We start from the raw sequence: 15,427 nt of genomic DNA on the forward strand, positions 1-15,427 counted from the left end.
CCACAGCACCGGGGTCAACACACTTGAATCAGTCAAGCCATGGCCGTGGGAGGAAAAGAGAGGGAGAGAGAGGAGGAGTGGGAGGGAGGAAAAGCAGATGGTTGCTTCTCCTGTGTGCCCTGGCCGGAATCAAACCCCAGACTTCCACATGTGGGGTTGACACTCTACTGCTGAGCCAACCCGCCAGGGCCTCAATAGTTTTTTCAAAATACAATTGTTTTTATTTTGCTCCTCTCTGGCAACAGCAGTAATATTTAAATACTATCTTGGAAACATAGTTATACTTTTTTCTTTTTCTTTCCTCGTTCTCTCTCTCTCTTTGTTAATGAAAATACTCATTTGTGGTAGAACTACCACAAAACTTGAAGAATAAGGAATGTCAGAGAATGAATGACTATTTTCCTGAAGACAGGTAAAGCATATTTGGCAAATTAATTTTCAATTCACCTTCTCAGAAGAAAAAGATCAAAATCCTTATTCACTAAGATTCTAAAGAGATCTTTAGGCAGGTCCCTAGCCAGCCGAGCATCACTTTACTCTGAAGCATTCCTTCCTCAGAGCCTGGTTTTTCTGACCAGGTCCCAAACCTTTTATTGAACTGCAAGAAGACCAGGGGAAACAATCGGTCCCTTCCCCTGACAGTCACACGTCTGGTGACACTCAGGAGAGGGATGGCATTTGTGCTTATCAGGGAATCAATCTTTCTGCCTATCATCCCCTTGTTCTTGGGAAGAAAGTGAGCTACTGCAATTACCTCATCCAGAACAATTACCTTGCTTTAAGCTGTTTATTCTCTGGAGAAAGGTGTTTTGGAGAACAAACAGCACTTTGGCAGGAAAGGTGGATTTTTAGAAAGTACTGGTATCAATATTGACTGCGGGCAGTGAGGACCTATTCGGAAGGTTGTCTTTCTTCCAAACTAAGACTTTATTTCCTATTGGGGTCAACTGGGCAAAAGTGGACACATGCTGACCAGCGAGTCATGGCACCATGGGGAGGAGGGGGGCTGGGTAGTGTGAGAGAGAACTTGGTGCTCTGACTTTTGGAGCCTTGGAGTCAGGGTCAACTCCCCAGGTGTGTTCCTTGCTCTGAAACCATGTGGCCTCGCCCAATCTCTTTTAAATCTCTCCTCCGCAGAGGAGAGAGTAAGAAGCAACCATGAGGTAAAGCAGTGAAAGATTTGACAGTTCATTCAAAACAACCCACACTTTTAAGAAAGGTCTCCCCTCTATGAAAGGCCCAGCATGGCTGCCATTCCCTGATACGTAGGATGAAGGCAATTCCCAGGGCCGAGATTACAACAAACAAAGACAACAGAAGCCATCGGAAATGAGGGAGCTTTTTGAAAATCCTGAGATTCCCCTTGAAATTAGGATCACAGACAAGGGAATGGGGGAAGGGGGATAAAAAATGAATATCGATCACATATACCTAATGCACCCATGATTGTAATTTCCCCACCTCTTTATTTGCAAGCCTGTAGAGTTAGATTAGCATAATTGCAATAATGGATATATTCTAGTTTATTTTCCCCAATTTATCATTTATAGTGGTATTTTTTTTTTCCTCCGAATTCTTCAAGAGCGATATCTGATCTGCTGTTAAAAAATGGGAGCAGGACAAGCAGACGGTAAAAGGGCTCAAAGTTGAACAAAACATTGGTTTGGCGGATGCAACAGACTGAGTCAGGGTGTCGAGGCGTCACATTTTCTGCGCTGGGTTCGCCTCCAAGCGGCCCGCCGGCTTGGCTCACATCTCGAGGTGAGTCCGGCTGGTGTCCGCGAGTCCGGCTCCGGACCCGCTCTGGTTCTTCGGGAGCGGGCTCAATATGCGGAGCGCGGAAAACCCGGGGGGCGGGGAGTGGGGGGCGCCGGCGCCGCGGGCTCACCTGCGCCTCCCGCCCCGCGCGGCCGCGGCCGCCCCTCCCGCCGCCCCGCCCCGGCCCGGCTCATTGGCTGCTGCTCGGAGGGAGGAGACGGGGCGGCCGCGGGGGTCTCATTAGCGATGCGGTCTGGCTCCTCCGCACGGTAGTCCCGGACCGGCAGCGGCGGGGACGGCCGGCGACTCGGGCAGCGGCGCTGGCGGCTGCGGTCGCCCCGCCGTGGGAGGCGATGGGGGCGCGCTCCGCCTCTGGGTGTCCAGCCAGCGGCCGCTCGGAGCGCCCTGTCCGGCTGCTCTAGGAGGCGGTCGTGGAGCGGCGACTCACTGAAGACCCTCGGGACCCCTCGTCCAGCCCCAGGTTCGCCGTGACGCTCCCAGGCTCCCGGGCGTGGAAGAGGAACCGAACCCCGGCGAGGGGCGATATCATGGGGAGAGCGGCCGCCGCAGGAGGAGGCGCGGGAGGAGCGCGCCGCTGGCTCCCGTGGCTGGGGCTCTGCTTCTGGGCGGCGGGGGCTGCGGCTGCCCGAGGTAAGCACCGGGCGGAGCGGGCGCGGGGCTGGGGGCGAGCGCAGCGGGCGCCGGCGAGACCGGCTGCGCCCCGCGCCTCCGGCGTTGGCTGCCCGAGTTGAGCCCGGCACCTCCCCGCGGACCGAGCCCAGCTGGGAGGGAACTGGGCGGAGAACCTCCGAGGGGACACTGCCTCTCACCCCAAGTTTGCGATCTGCCGCAATCCTACAGGTTGCTGTGACGGGGACCCTACCCTTTACTCTCCTTGCCTGCTCCATTTCCCCAGCCCTCCCCGATTGCGACAGGCTGGAGGACCCACTTCTTGCCTCCGATCTCGCTGTCCCCTGTCTTCTCCACTTCCTTCCAAGGAAGTCGCTCTTGGGGGGGGCCCCATAGCGGTGTCCGAGAGTTCCTGGGGAGAGGCGCCGGCTGATGAGTCTCTGTAGGGTGGGCTGCTTGAATGGAGAGGGCGCCTCTTCCCTCCGGGGAGCAGCATCCAGGCTGAAGTCCGCGAAGCTTGACACCCCTCGGGCGACACTAGCCCGGGGTCCTAGGCAGCGCTGGGCTTTCTCTCCAGGACGCTGCGTGTTTGCGGGAGCTGGGGAGAGCTGCGTGCACCCCCCGTGCGTAACTGCGCCCGCAGTGCAGCGCGCGGAGGAGCCGCCGGCCCGAGGCCGCTCCCGGGCGCGTCCTCGCCCACCCGGTGCCCAGGGCAGCCAGGCAGTCGCGAGCGCGGGGCCACCGAGCAGCAGGGAAGCCGCCGCTTTACTTAGAAACGTAGACCGCATTTTCCTGGGTCCTCTGGACTCCAGCAGGGCGAAACGTACTGTAACTGGTTTCAGCTCCTCCTTGAGCGAGGACAGAGAGCAAGAACTTAAAGATAAATCCCGCGGACTTGTTTGGAAGATGATCAGAGGCAGCATTTCACACAGAGCATGAAGCTTCTCTTTCCCGCCCTTCTTTACCTTTCTCTTTCCCCGGGTGGCATCCATGAGGGGTCAGAATATGTAATTACATTATTGCATGAAATGATGGACCTGACGCGTGTCTGGTGAGAGGTGGGACCGAGCTGCCCAGCTCACGTCTGCTCTCCTGGCTATCCTGAACATATTCTGCGTGGTCGCGAGACAGAAAAGGGTGGAAAGGACTGGGGACGATCCTCAAAGAACCAACATAATCTCATGTTTATAAAAGCTAACGGTGTGTTAAAAGCAGTCGTGTTGCCTGGGATAAAGAATTTAAAAAAAAAAAGTAGATTGAGGCTTTGTGTTTTATGATTCTGTTCAGTGACTATTGCATTTCATTTCCTGAAAAGTTTTCGTTTCGTTTTGTTTTTAAATGAAGCAGGCTCTTCAAAAAGCAGGAAAGGTTTAAAAACGAGCCTCAGTGATTGCAGACACTGGGTGGTGAAGCCTGGGTCTCGTTTCCTTGCTGGAAGCAGCACAAGCTTCAGCCATTTCATTTACTACTTACTGTGTACGCCTCCTTGCAAAGTCAGCGCTGAGTTGTTTTTCATATGCCGTTTCGGGGACAAGCGGGCTTTCTCTAGATGTTGATCCAAATGTCTGAGTTGCCACTTGTTTTTTTTGCTGTGGAGTATCTAAAGGGCTGACTCTGTGTGCTGACCCCTTTCAACTTGGGTTGGTGGGCTGTCTTGAAGCCAGCTCCCAACGAGGAGTGGAGACACGCCAAAAGCCTGGTGGATGGGGTTCTGCTGGCTGCGAAACCAAGGCTAGCACCTCTTGTCTGCAAGCTGTTCTTGAAAGGTCTCCTGGAAAACATACTGTACACTCTGCAGGCTTATTTACAACAAATGTGTCGCACCGATCATAGTAATGTTCCAGACACATGCAGTGGAGCACTAAATCTTCCTAATATTTCCCTGGTAATATTTTACTTTCTGGGGCATGAAGCCCATTACCCTTAGCATCTGTCAGAGATTGCTCAGTCAGCAGGCTGTGAAACCTGCGAAGCCACATGCACCTGGCTTTGGACAGGTGGACATAATTGGAGTTTTCAGAACAAAGAGTGTGTTTCAATGTTAGTTAAGTTCTCCCAGCCCAGGAAGGTGGCCATTCATTAAACGCTCCTGTGGCTCGCCCAGGAACCTCAGCAGGCTCTTTCTGCTTGGGCCGAGGTGGTTGTTCCTTATATGAGTACCTAGTTTTTCTTCTGCAAACCTTTTCATGTTGATTTGAACCAAGATAGTCTGCCTTCCCTAGTTAACAGGATATACAGAATTAAGCCATTTGATTTGATGATATAAGAACATTTAACAATTCAAAAGCATTTTCTGTACAATTATTGATCATTTGTTTTCACGATCGCACCAAGTCCTTTTTTTTTTTTTTTTTTTTTTCCCTATCTCACCCTTAATGTAAAACTCTGAAAGTCAGAGGGGGATTTCTGATGATGGGCTTTGGATATAGTCAAAGAAGAAGATACTTGGGGTAAGGGTATGTCTACAGAACGCAGAAGTGACCTGAGTAGCAATGTTCTGTTTCCCTCCCTCATCAACAAGACTTACCTCTTCAGATTTATGTTCCTGGCTGGTGGCATGCCGTAAGGAAGGCCCTTTGGGGCCATGATTACTGTATATTTTAACACTTTCCAACTTAAAAGAAGGTTGTTTAAAAGTTATCCATGACCTGCCAAATGCTAATTAAATCCACATCATGTTGTCATTCTGATTTGTTTTTGTTCTTTGCCTTTGATCGGGTGGTGATTCCTGTAGTAGCTACTGTACATAGGCTATCCTAGTCTGAAGGCAAGGAGGAAGAGAATATTAGACAGGCAGAACTCTCACACAATTCTTTGCTTTAAAAATTTTCCTGGACAATGAAATCTTCCTGACAGTAACTGTAGTCATGCATTAAGGGCAAGAGAGGCACACATTTATTTTGTAGGCATAATAGGGTCATATGGTTTATGCATACTTAAGTCTATTTATCTACCTAGTTCATACAGTTTTAAATCTCTAGTCATTTCCTCCTTAATGAATGTTATTAGCACATCTGTGCTCATCCCCACCCCTTTTCCTCATTCCATTCCCTTTCCTGAGAAATCTGTCCTTCCACAGGGCTCTGAGAAGAGTCTTCCTTTCATTGTACTGCTGGGCTTGCTACTTTCTGACTCTTGGTTGTGCTCTTAGCTTGTGCAGACCAGTGGCGCCTCTCCTCCTGTCCAACAAACTGTTCTGCTCAAGAACTCTCTTAAGCGTCTCAGTTCCTAAGAAGAGATGAACTGCTGTGACCCGGCTCTATCATGGCACAGCACTTGTCGCCCTGATTCATGGTCTCACTGTGACAGTGATAGTGCCCCGTCATCCTCCCTCATTATTTGAATGACCCATCTGTGGTTTCATGGTTCTTCACGTGGTACTCCAGAAGGTTGGGAGAACGTGGGGAGCCCCGGGAATGCTGCGTGAGCCCCCTCAGGACCTTAGCCCTGAATCCGGCAGGTCTGCCCAGACCCTGCTCTCTTACTGGTTAGAGAAGCACTTTTCTATTTCCTCACTGATTTGTAAACTCGCTTCTTATTGTCCTCCTTCTACGAAATCTAGTGTGCAATGTAAAATGGTGCCAACTTTAAAGGTTTATCAAGAAATTGGCTTATCAGGAGCTAGTAAATATTTGACACCCCTCCCTTATGACTTTACTTCCTTCTGTTTTAGTAGGGAGGCTAGAGACTCAGAGGCCTTGCATTAAAATCCAGTCCTGAGGACAGGCATACAGAGAAAACTCTAACATAACACCCTCACATTGAAGTGGGGGTGCTGACGCAGGGTCTCTCCCCAATGGATGGGCACAGGTGCTCCCGGGAAGCCCTGTATAATCAAGAGGAGCTTCTTGATTACACCTTTGCCATTAATTCTGATTGTTCTGTACTCCAGGAAGTGTCACTTGACCAGCTCTGTGACTGTCTTCTGCCCTTCTTCTCCTGATGCCTTTGTCAACTGACAGTATGATAGAAGAACCAGAGACAACATCCCTCCGTCATTCTCAATTAACTGCACGCTCTAGATAAAGACACCTATCTGCTCGCCCCTTCACTTGCTAAGTGGGCAGTATGATGTGTGAGAACTACCATAGTATGGCTTCTTATACTATGCTTATTTTTAAAAGAAAACATGTTTGCTGCCCTGTTTGAATATGAAAAAATAGTAGTAATTATTGTATGTAGCACGAGCCGTTGATTATTCTAAAAGCTTTATATACATTAACTCATTTAATTCTTAAAATAACTCCAAAGGCTAAGTCACATTATTGTTCTCATTTTTGAGGTAGGAAAGGGGGGCACACAGAGGTTAAATAACTTGCTTAAGGCCATAAAGTTAATATATGGAGGAGCCTGGATTTGAACTTATGTAGTCCAACCCTAGAGCCTACAGCAAGGCAGATTTTTCCAAACCCTGCCGATAATAAAATGACCTTTATATTTGGTGACGGCATTACTAAAATGATGTCTCTATAACTGTGAGAGTTGTAGTGGAATTTAGAGTTGCTTAAATAGATCTATAGATATATTCAGATAAATCTCAGAGATTTATGTTGTAAGAAAACAACCACCCTCTCACCATTCAGCTTAATATACTCTGGGATTGGATTCACGCTTAACATTCTGAATGCCTGTTTCTAATATGATGGCTTGCTTTTTTATTTTTTTTTCAATTTTGAATTTCAACAGAAAATATTACTCTGATTGAATACACCATCCATGGAATGGCAGATCCCAAGAGACTATTTATTGCGTGTCTTATATTTTTAGCCTTGTTTGCTGGGAAAATGTGGAGCATGAGATTTGAGAATAGAGTGTTAACAGCAGAGGCTGCTGTTTCTGCTGTTTTGGGTACTCCTGCTGCTGCTCTTGCAAGGCAGATGGCTAGATGCATTTATAGAAAATAGATATTCATTCTATTTTGCATTTCCACTTTGAAAAGAACTTTTAATTGTTTGTGCCACATTGCATCGTATGGCCTTATTGTGCGTACACACATGCTGTGTGTAGATAATTTTCAGAATTAGGCGGATGTTAATGTATTCAGTTTAGGCTGCGTTAGAAATCTACTGCAAACTCGATTGTGCTTGTGGAGTATTTCTTTTGAAAGTGGGTTTGTGTGCGGTATGTTGTGTACAGTTTATTTTGTCCTTAACCCCATTCATCCATCACCCCCTCAACCCCAACTTCACTGAACTAGATAGAAATGAAGGGCAGACGTATTAAAGTTATGGTTATGGGGCTAAAATTAAAAATAATAAACATGTGTTACACTTCTCACATTAAATCACGAGACATAGATTATTTCCTAATATTGTTTTCAAAGGGACAAGGATAAGGGACGCCTGTATTCTTCTTATATGACCAGTTCCTCTGACAGTTTCCTTCATAACTAAGGAAACTGCAAAGCCAGAGGCTGTCTTCCAAGTGAGGTCAATGCAGCTCCGGTTAATGCAGATATTGACTGTTTGCTCCCAAATTTCTGGTTCATAATGTGCAAAAGAGCCTTCCTGCCCAGGGAGAAGCTTTAACACATGTCTCCCTTCTGGACCCAGCCTTGTAAGGGCAGGAGGAGTTATGTGGGAAAATACCACCACCACAATGTGGAACTCAAATAAGAATGACTTACAAATGCTTTGTTATTACCGACATTGAAATGTAATTTCTCAATCAGGTCAGTCTAAGGGAAAGTGGCATTGCAGACATTCCAGAAGGTAGGTGATTGGCAGGCAAGCATAGGAAGCAGGAGATACAAGAGACCAAAGTGAAGAGATTCTTCTGCCTACTTCAAGGACTCACCCAATACTGGGATAACTATGCCTAATATTATTCATAAATTTTGATAACTTACTATAAATGCAAATATATTTACTAAATATTGAATGAGAAGATTTGCCTCTAAATATATTTGTGGCATGTTGTTTAGAAGTGTTTGAAAGTGATTTGTGGCTTCTGCTAGCAACAGTACTTATTTAGAAGTTATCATCTTTATTTGAATTTAATTTAATAAAATCTACTGGGAGTGGAGGGGAACCAAATAAATGATCATGGATTACGGAAGCTAAACTGATAGTGTTTGAAACTCACAAATCAGTGCTTTTCAGATGTTAATGTGCATTGGAATTGCTGCAGAGCTTGTTCAAATGCACATTCTGATTTTGTAAACCTGGGGAGGAGCCTGAGATTCTGCATTTATGCCAGGCTCTGAGATGACATCATCCGTGGACCACACTTTGGATAGTAACTCAGGTTGTTGATTTTCAATATTGATTTTCGCTTGGAAGCCAGTATGAAGTGGAATTCAATGTAAAACTATTTTTAACATGCCAATAAAGGATTAGGTAAACAAAAAATGTCAGTTTTAAGTCAGCCAAACATACAGCCACTCATAAAACTAACAGACATTCAGGGAGCACCATTCAGATGCAATATACATAATGCCTTACTTCCTGCTTTTGTAAAGATAGATGCAATACAATACCTTAAAAGTCTTGAAAATTTTTTGGTGTAGTTGAGGACTTATGTTTGCATCTAATTCATTTCCTGTCAGAAAGAAGAAACTGAGTCCCCCAGAAGTTGAATAGCTTACCCAAAGTAAGATTTTTGTTAAGTAAGAGACTGTTAACTCTCTTAAATGTTCCTTCATTTTAGTGTATCTCTTCATTGGTGCTACACTTAAAATGATCCAGAGTAGTACCTGACCACCCGTGGTGCAGTAGATAGAGCGCCAGACTAGGATGCAGAGGACCTAGGCTGGAAACCCCGAGGACGCCAGCTTGAGCACAAGCTTATCCCTCTTGAGTGTGGGCTCACCAGCTTGAGCATGGGGTTGCCAACTTGAGCGTGGGATCATAGACGTGACCTCATGGTCGCTGGCTTGAGCCCAATGGTCGCTGGCTTGAAGCCCAAGTTAGCTTGCTTGAGCCCAAGATCGCTGGCTTGATCAAGGAGTCACTGGCTTGGCTGGAGCTCCCCGGTCAAGACACATATGAGAAAGCAATCAATGAACAACTAAGGAGCTACAATGAAGAATTGATGCTTCTCATCTCTCTCTCTTCCTGTCTTTCTGTCCCTATCTGTCCCTCTCTCTGTCTCTCTGTCACAAGAAAAAAAAAAAAAGATCCAGAGTACCAGATAATGGGACAAGCAAGCTATAATTATGTTGAACAAACCAGCTGTTAACAAACAAACAGGCACAAAAACAAAAACAACAGCAATGTTTATTTGGGGTACTGATGCTCCCCAAGCTGGTGAATTATTGCTGTCACAACATGATGCAGTAGCCGGTGTTTGGGGTCTGTCTGTGCCACAAGACAGTTACTTTTATTAGACTGGGTCCATTGTGTATTGTTACCTGGTGCCTGGCAGTGCTTGTCCAATGGCGCGTGCTAAGTAATATTATTATTATTTTTTAAAATTATTTTTATTTATTTATTCATTTTAGAGGAGAGAGAAAGAGAAAGAGAGAAGGGGGGAGGAGCAGGAAGCTTCAACTCCCATATGTGCCTTGACCGGGCGAGCCCAGGGTTTTGAACTGGCGACCTCAGTATTCCAGGTCAACGCTTTATCCACTGCGTCACCACAGGTCAGGCCAGTAATATTATTTTTACTTTAACCTTTTTATGTTATGGTAAGAATAATACTGAGTTTAAAATTTCTAAGATATACTCAATGTTGTGATAAAAAATCAGGAAAATTTATTTGCCGGGGGTGGGGGGCTATAAGAAGGTTTTACATTCTGTTTTCTTGACATATTGTAAAGTCCATATTCCTAGATAAACTCTTCTAGAGAGATGATTAAGTGTATGATGTGACCCTGTTGTGGATGGCTGTTTTTGAATAATAATTCATGTGTATGGAACTTGACACTTTTAAGGTATGGTGACAATTTTGATCATTTCGTATGTTCACATCCACCCTGACATTGAATAGATGATGACGTTTCAACCAAGGGCAGACAGGTAGCAATAAGTAGTATGAGGGTTGGAAGCTGAGTCCCCAAGTGGTGTCTGAGCCTTTTTGACTTCTTTACCATGTAATTCTCTTTTATTACCAAATAGATGGATTATGCTTAAATTGGACAATACAACATTCTGCTCACGTTGCATTTAGAATAGGGCCATGAATGCATCACCATGGGAGAAACAAGTACTGTAAATAATTTGAATGATACCTGTTTTGTCTTCTTGGTATACATGGTGTGTGTTTCTCCTGCTTATAAACAGAAATAGCCCCACCTGGGAAAAGGGGGCTATAGGAAATGAGTCAAGACTGATATAAGGAAAGTAGAATTTTGAACATATTAAAAATGATATACTGTAGTATGGGACAGTGGTATGTAAAATATTCTGAGGAACTTGCTAAGCAGTAATTTTCTCTTAAAAATAAAAAGGAATTGAAGTGTTTATTAGAGTAAATAAAATCGCAAATTAGTTCTGTAGTTTCATTTTTAATGATGCCATTATGGATACCAAATACTATTTAGAAATATAACACTAGCTTCTCAATCTGCCTAGTTTATCAAATACCTTGTCTTTATTATTAATTTTGCATGTGCGTGCTTTATTTTTTCTTTGAAAAATTTCATCAATTTTCATCAATGTGTCCTTAAGAATTATATCACCGTTTTGTTTTTTTTGTTTTTTTAAAAAGAGATGAACAAATACAAGCGGCAAAAACTAAATTCTCTGCCAGAGAAATGTGCGTTACAAGCCTTTCGAAAGGAGCTTGAACTGCCCTGCATCTAAATGGACAGTCCCGTGCCTCCTTCAGTCACGGGACCAGAAGCCACAGTGATTGCCTGCAGCCTGCATCGGGAAATTTCTTAAGTTGTTTTCCTTAAAAAAAAAAAAGAAAGAAAGAAAGAAAGAAAGGAAGAAAGAAAGATAGAAAAGAAAAGCAATCAGGAAGTTTACAAGTTTTGTCAGTGTGAGGTATATGGGTGGGATGCAAGCGTTTGGGGTTTGCTATAAAGCAATAAAGGTGTCCAAAATTTGTCATTTAAGTTTTTTCACCTTGGAGAAACAAAAAGAAAAACATTGGCTATTTTCTCAAGTCTACCAGACAGGTTGAAATGCACATTAACAACTGGGAGAGCAGCGTGGGAAAGACAGTTCTATCCTTTCCCAGCATGCAGCGGACAGGACCATCACTAGGCAGCCAATTATTGATAATTGTCAAGGTGCTAAAAGCTTTCATGCATGGATATCTGTGTGTATGTATTATATATGAGTGGAATGTCATCTGTCATCAGGATAGCAAACATATCAGTAAGATTCTATACTATGAATGTAAATGGCATTAATAACACTTAAACTTGAGATGTAGACACAATTTGGACTTGAAAATCATTTTGTTAATTCAGGCCCTCCCCTTTCTCTCTTCCTCCATAGTATCTCCCATCTAACCCCCTGTACCCCGTCTCCTCTTGCTCCCTGAATCTTCCTCAAGTCAAAACTCCCCTCTAGTTTAAGCATTGATGGTGGGTTGGACAACTCAAGACCACATGTGCTTCAACATGTCACTCTTTCCTCTGTTTCTTTTCATTTCCCAGATGAGAAGTGAGTAGATTATTTTTAAAACTCATTCCCACTCTCACCTTTTATGATGCTGCCCATTGTTTTCAGTACCATTCATTCAGAGTATGTTTTATCATTTCAGAAAGCTTTTCTTGGCATTTTAAATATGTATCGATACATTCAGGAAAAACTACTCTGGAAGTAGAATGTTCAGGACATGTTTAGTGGGGCTTCAGGGATGATGCCGGTAAGCTGTGTCAAGCATTTTTCAAGAATGTACCAACAATAAAAGAAATTTAATATTATGTATTGGTTTTTTCCTGAATCAGTGGTGGTAAATTAATGCTTACCTGTGCACTGTCACAGCAGAGTTGGGAGAAATAGAGACCAGTGGAAGGGGTTTGGGACCCTTCCAGGTGAGCTCCTTGTTGCTTAGCTGGGTGTACAAGCGCATGGTTGCTAGATTGGCTGCTTCTTTTTAATAGAAACAACATATATGACATTTCATTTTATATTTCTGGATGGAGATCTTCTCAAACTATTTTACTAAAACATCTTTGACTCAAATCTTGCAAGATTCAGCACCCAGCCTTCCAGTTTGTCTCATATCAATGACTTTTTCACATTTTGTTGCGATTTAACGGGTCAGAGTATCAGTTCACCCTCATTTTCTATAATTTTCTTTAAACTGTGCATATATAGCTTTGTCTAGTTTTGTGGAGGAGCACTGTCTAAAAGAAGAGAATAGAAAGCATTTAAGAGGCCTTTTATTTGACATTTGATAAACACTAATTTGATCACTGACTTTTCTATGTGCCTCTATTTCCCATTGGTAAAGAAGGATCAAAAAATTGTATTGCTGAAAAGGATCCTAAAATATCTAGGTCAAAGCTCATATTTCGACTTGAACCACCAAGGTCTGAAGAAGCAAAGTAGCTTGCTTGGTTTTCAGAGGTCATTTCCATCCGAGCTGGCTTCTAAATTCGGGTCCTCATTTTCTCACTGTTGTTCTTGTTTCTTTCTTTTTCAGGGTTGTAATAAAGAAAGTAATCAATGGAGGCACAAAGACATTAAAAAAGATACCAGAAGACTAAAACTATTGATTATTTTACCCTTCTGGTAAAGGATGATTCCCTTTTATTTAAAATGTTGATGTTTTTCTGAATGCCTTTGAATTAGGACAGTCCCCCCCCCTTTGGCTGTGTTTTTGATCATAGACTGTTGGGGCTGTGATTTAAGGGACTCAGTTGGTTCAGTGTAACAGAGCTAATTAACATTGTAAAAGAGGTTACATTATAGATGTTTTATGTTTGTATGAAAATTTATAGTACATCTTAAGCTTTCGTTCTAATTACTTCTGCATCCTCGTTAAAGATTATATGTGTGAACCCACTAGTAGATCCTAAATATTTTAAAAATCTATACATAGAAAAGTTTATTCACCTCTTTTCTGCTAATAAAAATAAGAGATGTTAGTGCCATGAGTTAGAAGTGGGCTTTACCCAAGGGAATAACTAAAATGGTATTTATCACACAGCTACTAATTCTTATCTGGATAAGTAAATTACTTCCAGTTTCCATTTTTTCTCTGTTTCAATCTGGATTTTCACCTGAGGTGAAAAGGTAACCTTTTCCAGTTAGAATGGTGGCCTGATCTGTTGTTAGGAGGGATATTATTGAAATAGCTTCCATGGTTGGGCACTCTGGGCACACTCGCTGGACTGGATTTTAAAGCGCAAGAGCATTCGACTTGTGCTTCTTAGAATGCTTTTGATGTTGGCAGCAATGTACCAATGATGCCCTCAAAGGCCATCATCTGCAGCCAAAGAGAGTGAATATAATTTTAAAAGCTTCAGTTGCTTCTTCTTATGTACTCCCTATTGTTCTTTGTTTTAAAGTGATTTCTGAAACCCATGGTAACTTGCAAAAAGCAATCCCTGCAGTTGAGCTAGAGTTTGTGAACTCTGGTGACTCTATCATGATTATTATTCACGTTGAAGCCACCTTGCTGGGGAAGTGTAAGACATGTGAGGTGTTGAAAACTTCCGATTCTTGGAGATTAGGTGTCAAAATACTCAGTTTGGTTATTTTTAGCAATTACCAGTGAAGGATCTTGCAGCTGGAAGTAGTGTTCAGGTTTTAAATTTTCAGTACCTTGTCATCACCCAAAACCATTTTTTAAACTGGCAGGAAGGTAAACATCTCTAATATTGCCAGCCAGGGTTGAGTGACAAAATGACAGATGGGTAAACTTTCAATTTGTGTCATCGTTAGCCTTTTTTTAAAGCTTAAAAATGCTATGTAATAATTTAATGTGCATTCAAGCAATCTTCTTGAAACGTAGTGGATTGAAAGGTGGCCACCAAATATTTAATGTAACCCCTGTTAATAGAAATATATGTGATTATAATTTAAGTTCTGAAGAGAAACACTGCAATTTTGATGTCCCTAATCAGCTCATACTGGGACCTCCATCTCAGAACCAGTTAACGTCAGAATCTCAGCGGGGAGGAACCTCTAGGATTTTTTTTTTTTTTTTAAGATGCTCAGTTTGATAACCCAAGATGGAGAACCGCTGGCTTAATGGGTGCATCGATTGGGTATATGTGTAGCAACTGATCTTTTCTTTTGAGATTTAGAGAAGATATTTGAAAATCCCTACCAGAGCCCAAGTGTACAGGATGAAGGTGACCGCTCACAGGTCGCCGCCCGCTCTGCATTAGGCCTTATCATTCCATGTCAGTTCTCAAATGACTTGGGTGAGTGAAATTGGATGCTGGCACGAAACATTTCAGCCTTTTGGAGCTAGAGAGATTTCCTGCTAAGATGGAAGCACAGAGGAAATAATAGAAGGGATGAGATTGTATAGGACACATTATATCATAAGGGAGGAGGAGACTTAAGAACACAGGGGTGAAGGTTGCACCATATATTTTTCTTCTGAAAAAAAGCCCAGGACCCACACATGGAGATAGATTCCTGGTTCCTTTTACCCCTCATCTAATGTCTCCTAGGCCCACGTATGAGTGATAAGTGATCATATCTGGGAGTGGATTAATATCTTTGGAGTGGTCCTAGAGGCTGAAGGATATAGGCATGGTGTTTCCTCCTACAGGGTCGGACACAATCCCAGTCAGCACCGCTGTTGTGACCGAAAGGAGCAGTCAGGGACAGCTGGCACTCCTCTGACATTTTAGGAGACAAGGCATAGAAATTCTTCTTAAAGCAAGCGTGGCTAATATTACCATTCCGTTCACAACTCCCTGCGGTTCCTTATTTGTGAAATCCTTCTGTAAAACATTTTATGATTTATTAATTCTTGCATTTGAATGTAGTTTAAAAATCAAAGTGGTGTCTGAATTTACACCACACTTCAGACGTAGAGCACTATCAACACGGGTCTGTTTCGCCCTTAACCCACCCTCAGGTTCTACTTCAGAAGTTATCACGCTCAAATTCTGTGCTTATTTCCTTATTCTTTATAAACAGTTTAAACAAATATGTATGTACTTTAAAACATAGTT

The 15,427-nt window shown here is 43.4% G+C and overlaps 1 protein-coding gene across 6 annotated transcripts in view; it reads left to right on the forward strand.

Moving 5' to 3' along the window:
* Nucleotides 1-2,062: 2,062 nt before the first annotated feature.
* Nucleotides 2,063-15,427, forward strand: part of UNC5D (unc-5 netrin receptor D) — a 524,296-nt gene continuing 510,931 nt past the window's right edge. For all 6 annotated transcript variants that reach the window (XM_066380315.1, XM_066380316.1, XM_066380317.1 and 3 more), the window contains exon 1: nucleotides 2,063-2,409. In XM_066380315.1, the coding sequence (XP_066236412.1) occupies nucleotides 2,307-2,409 (103 nt within the window). In that variant the 5' untranslated portion in view covers nucleotides 2,063-2,306. The remainder of the gene's footprint in view (nucleotides 2,410-15,427) is intronic.

This window comes from Saccopteryx leptura, chromosome 4 (genome assembly GCF_036850995.1).
Source record: "Saccopteryx leptura isolate mSacLep1 chromosome 4, mSacLep1_pri_phased_curated, whole genome shotgun sequence".
NCBI classification, from domain to species: Eukaryota; Metazoa; Chordata; class Mammalia; order Chiroptera; family Emballonuridae; genus Saccopteryx; species Saccopteryx leptura.